The 10,886-nt window shown below is 33.4% G+C and overlaps 1 protein-coding gene and 1 long non-coding RNA gene across 3 annotated transcripts; one reads left to right on the forward strand and one right to left on the reverse strand.

Annotated features, from left to right (window-relative positions):
- Window positions 1-1,268: 1,268 nt before the first annotated feature.
- Window positions 1,269-5,487, reverse strand: LOC120160989 (golgin candidate 5-like). 2 transcript variants are annotated; one of them, XM_039171300.1, is made up of 9 exons: window positions 5,339-5,487; window positions 4,729-4,793; window positions 4,345-4,507; window positions 3,265-4,088; window positions 2,845-3,018; window positions 2,622-2,738; window positions 2,201-2,380; window positions 2,047-2,093; window positions 1,269-1,673 (listed from the first exon to the last, which is right to left on the reverse strand). In XM_039171300.1, exons 2-9 carry the CDS (start codon window positions 4,774-4,776, stop codon window positions 1,346-1,348), a joined length of 1,881 nt encoding a protein of 626 aa, XP_039027231.1. In that variant the 5' UTR covers window positions 4,777-4,793; window positions 5,339-5,487; the 3' UTR covers window positions 1,269-1,345. The 2 variants fall into 2 exon arrangements, with proteins under 2 accessions (XP_039027231.1, XP_039027230.1); XM_039171299.1 differs by having other exon boundaries at window positions 3,265-4,094; window positions 5,339-5,486.
- Window positions 5,488-6,373: 886 nt separating this feature from the next.
- Window positions 6,374-6,838, forward strand: LOC120161185. The gene is made up of 3 exons (XR_005519464.1): window positions 6,374-6,426; window positions 6,516-6,614; window positions 6,727-6,838. It is a non-coding gene; the product is annotated as an uncharacterized LOC120161185 (long non-coding RNA).
- Window positions 6,839-10,886: the final 4,048 nt, after the last annotated feature.

Raw genomic sequence — 10,886 nt, forward strand, 5'->3', positions numbered from 1 at the left:
TTTTGTTGGGGTTTTAACTGTTTTGTTTGTGTTGTAGGATTACAAGAACCAGGACGTGGACCTCAGCATGCACAAAGGAAAAGTTCTCCTTGTCGTCAATGTTGCCTCTAAATGCTTCTTTTCTCCCTTCTTCTTCTTCAACTTCAACTTTCTTTTTTTCTTCTTCCTGATTTTGGGATTTTGAACAGTGAGCTTACTGATTCAAATTACGTCCAGTTGACCGGTCTTTACAACAAGTAAAAGGATAGAGGTTACTTCTCTTTTATTTACTGTTTCTTTCTTAAGAAATCTATACGTGGCAATGATCCAGTAGAACCCTAGATGTTTTTATTTTGTAATAATAAAAATTTAGGCAATATGGTCATATGAAGCAATTAGATGATTCTGTAGCATTGTTTACATATTTCATTATTTGAAGATGCTTTTATTGTTTTTGTAAGTCAAGGACTGGAGATCTTGGCATTCCCATGCAATCAGTTTGTGAATCAGGAACCAGGGAGCAGCCAAGAGGCACAGTAATTTGCTTGCACAAGATATAAGGCTGAATACCCTATTTTCCAAAAGGTCATTCAAATATATTCATCATTGTTTTCCTTTCAAGAAACTAACATATGTGCCCATCAAAATTATTTGATGCATTCCAATTTAAGTGTGCTAATACCATCAACTATACCTAATGTTCAATATAGGATTCAATTTGATATCTCACTGTTAAAAAATTTGCAAAAATACTGACATGACATTTTTTATTTTTTCAGTGATGACGTGACATTTCTTACGGTCACACATCAACATCACCGTTAAGGTTTTTCGCGGTGGGATATCAAAATGAATCATAAACTAGACGTTGGGTATAGTTTCGAAAAAAAAATAAAGTTTGGAGTATTAAAATTGAACAAAAGTAATAGGTTATGTACTTAATGTGTAATTTACTCATTTTTATATAAATTTTTAAGATTGATCATGTAATGGCATGCACTACCATTGACTATTGATGCAGTTTCTTTGAAATATCATTATCACAATAGAATCAGTTTAGATGTGTTTCAGACATTTTGATACTGTGACAACCATTTATATAGATTCTGTTTCATATTACTGCATATGCATATAGTTGCATTAAACACAAATCCAAGAACAGCCCATCGCTGAGCAGCGATAGCTAAAGTAGAGTACTTTCACTCAATAATGCTGAACAAAACTCATGCAATGGTTATATGCTAAAAGAAATAGCAGCTGAATCAAGGATCAATGTACTCCGCATACTGTTGAACAAAAAAAATGCAGTCTTGTATTATGTTATATGTATATATATAACTGGGGGTCTTCTTTGGATCATATGAATTCACTGTACAACTTGGAATTCGGCATCTCTGTCAAAAATTTCCCATCCATCGTCCGACAGTTCTTTGCCATCAGCTTTGTTTCTTTCATCTGAAGATCTGCTTTTCGGTGATTGTCCATTCACAGATGGGGTTGGGCTTCTTTTCTCTCGGCTTTTAGCTGTTTCCCACTGCAGAGAACCACGCTCTGATGTTGCGCTTTTCAGAGATGAACTGGAGGCCAGGATGCAGCTGGTTTGGCTTGAGGATATTGATTTACTTAATGGAACACGCTCATTAAACTTTTGTTTAAGCACTCTTATATCCTCGCAAATAACCGATATTTCTCCCCTGCAAAAAGGATAAAATGGAAACGTTAACCATTCTTCGATTAATATTCTGTTCCTCGCAAACAACAAATCAGAGATGAATATACACACTTTTGTTCATCAGATGATAGCTAGAAATGCATAAAAAAAATACTGATATTAGCATGTATGATCCATTCTGGTGCTAATTCATGCTCAACACCAGAGGCATAATAACTATATATTTTGCTCACCACTTATCTTCTTATTAGTACCAACAAAAACAATATAAACTTTTAACTGGAATAATCAAGATCACTTGTCTTAGTTAACAAATTTCCATCAGACTCGTAAGATGTAAAATAAGATAAAATGCAAATGGATCGAAACATATATAATCATGCAATAAAACTTACTGTAATGCATCAACGATTCGACCACGGTCCATAAGAAACTCACGTAACTGCAGTGAAGCAAGAACACAGAATACATAAGTCAACTAAATAATCTTTTTTAAACTTTGTCAAGTCTGACAAGTACTAGTACAGAGTGGACAGAAATGAACGCTACCTTGGAATTTTCTTCTGCCTCCTGCCTTAGAATCTTGGACTCTTCGACCACCTTCATCATTTTGGCTTCTTGTTCAGCAAGAATATTACGAGCAGATTCCTCTTTTTCCAGCTTTTCCTGCTCTGCTGCTCTCATCAATTCCTGTGCCACAGATTGTCGAGCTTCGAGGGTTTGACGCATCTGTCAATAAATGCATACAGGTATAAAATGGGTGTATAACAATCTCAGCCTTTCAAATCAATATAATGTACTTGTCAAATGCTGGTTTATGGAAAAAAACTGATGAATTTGTTTTGTAGGAAGTTTTCAACTTCTCCATATTCCCACCACATGGATAAAAATAGCGATCAATCAAACTAACTGGATAGGAGTTTATAGTAAATATCTACTAAATAACAGATCTAATTTGTTGCAAAATTACCTCATCAAGAATGGAAAGAGATTTATCTCTTTCATCTGACAAGCTGAGTAAGCGATTTTCAAGCTCCTTTACTTCAGTGACTAGGATTGCTTTCTCCCCATATACTTCTCCAGTATGCTGCAAAACAAAACCAAAGGACTGATCTTTCATACCCTTTAAAGAATCATTAAACTGGAATTTATTATTGGTAACTAAAAGATCCAGTCATTAACAAGTGCACAACCATGTCATTTGCTTCCTTAGCATGCAGCAGCATCTGTTTAAGTTCCTCCACCTTGACAAGAATATACATGCCCCCCCTTGCAGCTTCCTCTTTTGCTTGTTCTGCAGCTGCCTCTTGAAGTTCAACTTCTTTCATCAAGTTCATAATGGACTCCATGGTCTGAAACAAAATTTTCTACACCGAAATCTGATAAGTTAAGGGTTCATCCTCCCAAAATATGAAGAGAGCAATGAACCATTTTTCATATTAAAGTGCTTCTTGGACAAGAAAAAACATCAAAACCTCAAACTAATTTCATCATCATGAAAAAAAATTGAATGATACAACAGACTTAGTAGTAGCATTGCATAGGATTCATTCTCATTTCCAAAACACCTCTGAAATTGACAAAAGAAAGTAAATGTTTAGAGCAGAAGGTACCTTGTTACTTTTAGCATCTTCAATGATATCTTCAAGTATATCAACTTGACATGTCAGACTAGATCTACTAACAGCAGGATTGAAGGTATCGTCCTCATTATCACTCATTTCACCAAAGCAGTACTGATGGGATTTAAGGTCCACTGAACCTTTTCCTTGTTTCTCAGAATGAATAGAGTGAATCACAGAACCAATTTCAAAATGCTGATCAGTCCTCGGGTCTTCTGGCATTTGCTCTGGAGAATATGATGGAGCCACCAGACCAGCAGAATTTTCTTCACCTACCATGGTTTCATTTAATGAACTGTTTCTGCACATATCTTCATTCAAATTCACGGGCTCATCAAAATTTAACTTATCATTGGAGCTTCCACTACCACCTGCATTCCCCAAAAGCAAGGGTGAATCATTAGGCGAGGTGAATTGTGAAACCTGGGGAGTACTCAAAAATGCATCTTCAATGTCTTTGGTTCGGTCTTGACTTAACGAACCTGACTCCTTAGTTTCAAGATTTGCATATAGCATAGAATTATCAACCTCTGACGTATTCAAGCTTAAACTAGACTCATCTTTCTGAGTTTCAGCATTCCCCAACAAAATCAATTCCTCAGTTTCAATATCAGCAGCTTCATTATTATTGCTCTCATGGAATTTCGAACTAGAAGCTGCACTTGATGCTTCAAGAGAATCCACATTGCTGACAGCATTGGTAAGATGAGTTTCTCTGACAACTTCTCCTGTTTCCAACAATGGTTCTGTAGAAGAGCATGCTCTTTTTCCAGCCAATACTTTTCGCCGCGTCAACTGATTGCTTTCTTCCTCATCTGCAGCAGCGTTTTTTAAAATCCATTTATGAAGTTAAACAGGTCAATAGATCAAGGAATAAAAGCCAATATACAACTAATAGACATGCATATAATGAAGTAGCAGTTTTCCTCTAATCTGATATATAGACCAGAAAAATACAGATAACTAAACTGTTCACATAATTTCATGATTTAGAAAATCCAAAAGAACATATGCAGCCTGAACATGGTGCAGAATAAACCAAGTCCACCACTAACTCATGAAAAGAGCTACCTTCATTTGGCTGCACTGGAGGACTCTGGTTCTGTGAGGAAGAACCGACAACCACAGTTCTTCTAGAAAAGTAAGGTATTATCTCAGTCAGAACAATCTCAGCTGCTGTATCAACATCCTTAGAGTTCTCAATAGCAACAGCTTTTAGAATACGAGAATCAACCTGCGAAGGTATAAGAAAGCTATTTTTCACTGGATGTTATATTTTCGGATTATGGCATTACAATTTAGCAAGTAATAAAGAAAATTTAAAGCTGAAGCAACAAATTGAACTTCAACCATATAATTTCTAAATAACTTCAAAAGAGGTCACAGTCGCACGACATTTTTGTATTTAATATACCCCCAGCAAAAACAGGATTACAATTCAGCAAAAATAAATACCTGAGGAAATATATTCTGCAAACATTGATAGACCTTATTGAATCCCATTCCAGAGAGCTATTAACCTGCAAACGGAAAAACCAGAAATTTTACACTATATTTGATCAACGTCATAAGCAATGAAGAAAATACTCTAAACAGAAATCATAATTATAACCCTGTAAAAATAAATGTAAACTATAAAAAAGGCAATGCGATTGAAGGAAAATACGAAAACTTATTTACATGCAAAAATAACAATCAATAGACAATTTTCTATTAATCAGTGGGAAAAAAAACCTAAGGAGCAAAACAAAATTAATATGAACACAGCATCGTAGAATTAGATGGACATAAACCAGAAAACCCTAACGCTCCGTTTGGTGTTAAAAGAACAACGAAATCGATTTTTTTTAAAAAAAAAAAAACTTAAATCTTTCTGAAGGAGAATAAGAAGGAAAACCGGAAAGGATTTGTAAATCGAAACAAAGAAAAACGAATTATGAAACAATGAATCAGTTTGGCGGCACAGAAAAGTAAAAATACAATCAGAAAAAGATTGAGAATTTAACCGTTGAGAACGCAAAATCAAAATAAGATAAAATTCATGAAAATTTAAGGAAAAAAGGACCTTTATCGAGCGAACGAGAGAGGAGAGATTGGTGCTAGGGTGGTATTTGTTTTCTAAATTTTAATTTCTAATTAAATTTTTGTGTTCATTGTTTACAAAATATATATAGTGTGGCCTGTGGGGAAGCTGGAACGGCCAGGAGAACTACGCAGCTAAGAAAGAGGATACCCCTGTGATTAAGGGTTTTATTTGAGGGCATTCTCGTCCAAAAATTCATACAGAAAGAGTCTTGACCGTTTGGGTCTTTGTGATTGGACTGCAGACATTTTCTTTTTGAGGGGTTGTATTTGTCAAACGAACCTTCCTTGGACCTTGCCTGCAATTTATTAATGGCTAAATTCTATAAATGGTCACTGAAGTTTGAGTTTCCCTTTTTTCTATTGATATTTTAAAAATAACGATTTGGTCATTGATATTATCAATTTATAATATATCAGTCACTCTACTATTAATAGTCATTACTGAGATAACAAAATATTAATCGTAGCACATTAAATCAATTGACCCGATACCTTTGACCATGCTTGACAATAATTTTACGATGTTTGACTCTTCTATTTCAAAGAGGACCCTCGTTTCTAAACAATCCTTAATTATCCATTTCAAAATCAATTTCTCTTTTATAATTATGGATGAGAATTTATAGAAAAAAGGGAGTTTTTGATGCGATGATAAAAGCAAATAACACTCGTGTTCTTGATCTTTACAATATGGCTAATAGGTTTTGTGGTTCAATGTGCTTGTCCTTCTTAGCATATATGCGGTTCAGCCACTTTTTGGAAGAACTTCGTAACTGGCAGACCTACAATTACAGTTGGTTACGTGTTTTCCCTAAAATCTAAATTATTTTTTGTTAGTTATTTATTTTATTGATGTCCTTGATCTAAAATTTTATTTGTGTTTATTCAATTCAAAAATTATGTTGTAACATATGAGTATGAGTATTCGAAAATATTTCTAAATCAGATGGTAAAATTCAAAAATTATGTTGTTACGCATGTGCATCAAAACTTATATTTATCGGCATTTGCAGGGTCTTTGCCTGCATTCCTCTCACAGTCCTTCCTGTACCTGCTGCAGTTCTTACCGTGAGTTTGCATTACATTTAGATTAACATAATTATGTTATTGGTTTTTGAAACAACATTCAATTGTCTTTTGGAGAGGTAAATTTGCAGCTTGGGGGAGGTTATCTGCTCGGGCTGCCTCTGGGGTTTATTACTTATTCAATTGGTTCTACGTTAGGCGCTACGGTTGCTTTCATTTTTGGCAGAACAGTTAAGTCTTGCAGCTGAGATGTTATGTGTATGACAGTATGAAGACCTATATATATATATACAGCATGTGCGATAATAAGCTTTAATGTCTTTCGTTTGCTTTGTCTAGCAGATTGGAAGACCATATGTAATCTCCAAGCTAAGGAATTACTCGCAGTTCCAAGCAGTTGCTATTGCAAGTGAGAGATCTGGGTTCAAGGCATGTGTTCTTGGTCTTTTCTTAGCTTATTGTGCATGCATGTTGTATTTATCTGGTTAATATGTTGCCTCTTCTTGTTGTTGTCAATTTTACGGATGGGCTTTACAACAGAGTTTCATAATACATTACAGTTTCAAATTGTACTGCAGGAAGCAAATGCAATTATGAAAAATGATTTACTTTTTGCTAAATATTAAAAATGATGTACTCTTTACTAACAAATGCAATTAAGCGAAATCCAGAGCTCATTAACATCGGTATACCTGCATAGTAATGTATTATGAATATCATTTAAGCATGTTGAAACTACTTAAATGACAATTACCTGCAGTATAATTTGAAACTGTAATGTATTATGAAACTCTGTTGTAAAATTGTTGATGTTTTTCTTGTTTCTGGTTGCTTAACAAACAGATAGTTTTTCTGCTCCGACTTGTTCCTCTATTGCCATTCAACATGTTGAATTACCTCCTTTCGGTGACTTCCGTCCGTTTGGGGGAGTACGTTTTGGCATCTTGGTTGGGAATGATGGTATTCAGCCCTATAACTATATCTTTCTTTTTCATTTATTGGAAAATGCTCATGGAAGACAAGGTTACTATTGTTATTACCATTGCTTTGAGATTTCTTCTTTACATTCTTTTTCGGTCTCACATTGTTCAAGTTGTTAATCGTCGTGTTGCTTCTTATTTATTACAGCCAATCACATTTGGGATGGTATATGTTGGAACAACACTAAAGGACCTTTCAGATGTAACACACGGAATAGATGAAGTTTCCACAAGTCATCAGGTATGTGTTAAGCTCCTTTCTCTGTTAACTTCTACAGGATAATCGATCTTTCACTCGTAGTAACAACTTAACAAGTTATATTTCACAATGCTACATGTTTCTGTCAATCGTAGTATTGACCTTTGTCTGCTAATACAGGTTATTATGGCATCCGGTAAGGTCGTGTCATCTCTAATTTTTAGCCTTGCTTAGAAGTTTAACGTGAAGAACACCGGGGTAGATATTATTTTTGAAACAATTTTGCTTTTTTATTTTACTTTCACAGCGATTCTGATATTTTGCATAACTAAAGTGGACAAGAGTGCTTTGGAGAAGGCACTGGCTGAGAGTGCTAAACAAGGGATAATTTTAGCTCCATCAATGCTCCCTATTGTGGCAGACAATTCTTCCGTGGATCTTCACAAACCTTTTGTAATCGGGGACGAAAACGAGAGACAGAGTCTTGTTTGATGTGAAGCCGTCAAAGGCCTCTAGCAGTATTTGTATATAACATTCATCCAAATCCAACTTAAACTCTTATCAATATAGCACACCTCTTTGTGGCTGACTAGGATACTTGAATCTTGCCGGTTGCCAGTCCTAAAGTCAGCACTTCCTTTTTAAAAAACTAGTGTTTCAACCTAATTGCTTTCATCTTCGACCTTGATTTATCTTCTTAGAAAACAAAATTCTCCATCTCGAATTCATTGAATCTCTTTTTTCTCAATAAAATGGCCAAAAATCTCGTCAAATACTATGTGGTAATTATCCGTCTCTATGTTTGTGGTTAGGGAGTTAGGTTTCTGATGTGTGGACCTTGAGTCGACCCGTCCGATGTGGGCAAGGCGAAGACGTGAGTTAAGGCGGTTGATGAAGAGAGTGGGGGGAGCAGAGTGTGGAAAAATCAAAAGCAGCCAGCTGCTAGGCTGCTGATTTTTTGTTTTTTTATTATTATTTTTGTTGAATTATGTAAGGGATAATTACAACATTTAATCATTGTACTTTAGGGTATTTACAAGATTAACCCTTAGGTTTCAACTATAAATACCCTAGCTCATTTAGTTTCAAATCATCCCAAAGCATTCTAGCTTTCTTCCAATACTAGAGAATTTAGAGAGTTTCTTGAGAGTTGTTTTCTTCTTTTTATCAAGAGAGAATTATCATTGTTTTCTCCTTGGTAGATAGAGAGAAGTTGTAATTCCTATTTTCTCATAGTGAAATTTTTCTACCGTTGCCCGTGGTTTTTACCCTATATTATTTAGGGGTTTTTCACGTAAATTTTGTGTCTCTTTTATCTTCATTTTTATTTTTTCAAATTATCAGTTGTGATTTTGCTCTATCCGATAACCGTCTTCCGCAACACAGAGGAGGGTGGACTTGCCTTGTTGACTAGGTCATACAAATGAAATGGCGTGAGCTGGAGAAGAACGAAGAAGGGAAACAACGGATTCCTCTTTCTCAATTCTCCTCTTCGGTCATGGTGTTTTTACCACCCCTGCTTTTAACCAATTTCCTTTTCTATTAACTATTCGATTCATCATTTTTTTTTATATTTTTATTTGTTAAATTAAAAAAGTTAAATTTTAATTATTTATGTTATTAATATTATATTTTAATCATTAAATCTTTAACTTCTATTAGTTTAATGATGTAGAACCTCAGTTAAAAGAGGTTAATTTTTAATTTCACTTCTATTGTTGGACCACTTCTCCGTACAGACCATGTAGGAAAACAAGATTTTAGGTCGAATCCTCGTGTAGTCTAGAATAAAAAAAGATGGAGTTAGTAATTTTAATGATTAATTTAGTACAATATAAAAATATTGATGATTAATATCTTAAAATTATAATTTTATTAAAATAAAATAATATTTAATTTACTATTATGTTGATTTTATTAATTATTATATTATTTATTGTTAATTTTTTTAAAGATGATAATTTTTTTTAAATCAGATATTACTTACTAATTTTTATAATTGAAGAAAAATATTCATTATTCACATATTTTATCTAATTATCTTTATGCCAAAATAAATCCCTTCCACAAACTACATGAAATACATCCTCAATATTAGAAAGATTCCAAAACAATGTCGATTGTTAGGATGAAAGAACAGAATATTTCACTCTCGGTTCTTTGTTTTAATTAATTTGGGTTGGCATGTATCGTCGTCGCACATCTAATTTTAGTGGGTGAGTGTTTCAGTAGGAATTTTCTGTATACATAAAGACTCGACCTTGAGACTTTGATTAAGCGATATCAAACTAATTACTACTTGAATCAACCTATGATAATAGAAATATTATATTTTTAATTGATTCTGATGTATTTATTTTTTATCGTTATGTCTAGAAATAATCATATAATATGAACAAGTATGATTGATTGATTGAGTTATACCTTCTTATAAGAAGGTTAGGGCAAGAGGTATAGGGTAAGACACGTTTGTAGCGACTACCCCATCTAACATTCTTTATAAAAGATCCACTAATTGTTATTAATTAGTTGCCTCTCAATTAGATTTGATGATCATCTTTATTGGTTGTGCTTCTTAAAATCAAACGGTAACTTGTTTTGTTTGATTTTGACTGCTTTTTATGCCCCTATAAAGGGTAGCAAAGTTGTCGCTCAAAACAACAATTATGTTCCCTTTAATTTCAGTGTTTTTTTTTAATAGAGGTATAAATGAATCTAATTTGAACAGATAAAATTATGTTTTATGTTTGTTTATTTTTTAAGGTGTTTTTTTATTTGTATTCATTTAAATTTACAGTGTTTTGTTCAAGTTGATTTACTTAATTTTAAAATTATTCATGTTTGTTCGTTTACTGTTTGCGAACATATTCGTTTAAAGCTGGACAATAAACACTCTCTTTGAAATGATGAAATTACACCAGTAGTCCTTAATTTTCTTAGGCTTCACAATTTAAACTCCAAAGTTTACATTATGTTCAATTTAGTCCTTAAGTGTATTAGTATTCACTAATATTTAAAGTTTTTTTTTAAAAAAAAATTATGAACAAGAAGACCTCAGTGATTAAGGAATTGTCTTTATTTTAAATACCAAATGTAAATAACAAAATTATTTGATGAATATAAAATTTAAATGATAAAACACCTAAAAGAAATAAAGATAAAATAAAATAGGTTGAAAAAAATTTACATTGAGTGATAAGTAAATCTTTATTGCTTATATTTTCCCACTCTTTCATTTAGAAAAGAGAAAATCGCCTCAGTGACCAAAAAAAAGTTATAATATACGATTTTAACCAACTTTTTTTGGATTTGCCAAAATGACC

The sequence above is a fragment of the Hibiscus syriacus genome, unplaced genomic scaffold (assembly GCF_006381635.1).
Source record: "Hibiscus syriacus cultivar Baekdansim isolate YM2019G1 unplaced genomic scaffold, ASM638163v2 tig00111398_pilon, whole genome shotgun sequence".
Lineage (NCBI taxonomy): Eukaryota > Viridiplantae > Streptophyta > Magnoliopsida > Malvales > Malvaceae > Hibiscus > Hibiscus syriacus.

Coding starts and splice junctions, on each gene's coding strand:
- LOC120160989 (XM_039171299.1), bottom strand. CDS start 4,776: ATGGGATTCAATAAGGTCTATCAATGTTTGCAGAATATATTTCCTCAG. Junction 4,095..4,344: donor TCCAGTGCAGCCAAATGAAG/GTAGCTCTTTTC, acceptor TAAAAAACGCTG/CTGCAGATGAGGAAGAAAGC. Junction 3,019..3,264: donor AAGATGCTAAAAGTAACAAG/GTACCTTCTGCT, acceptor ATTTCGGTGTAG/AAAATTTTGTTTCAGACCAT.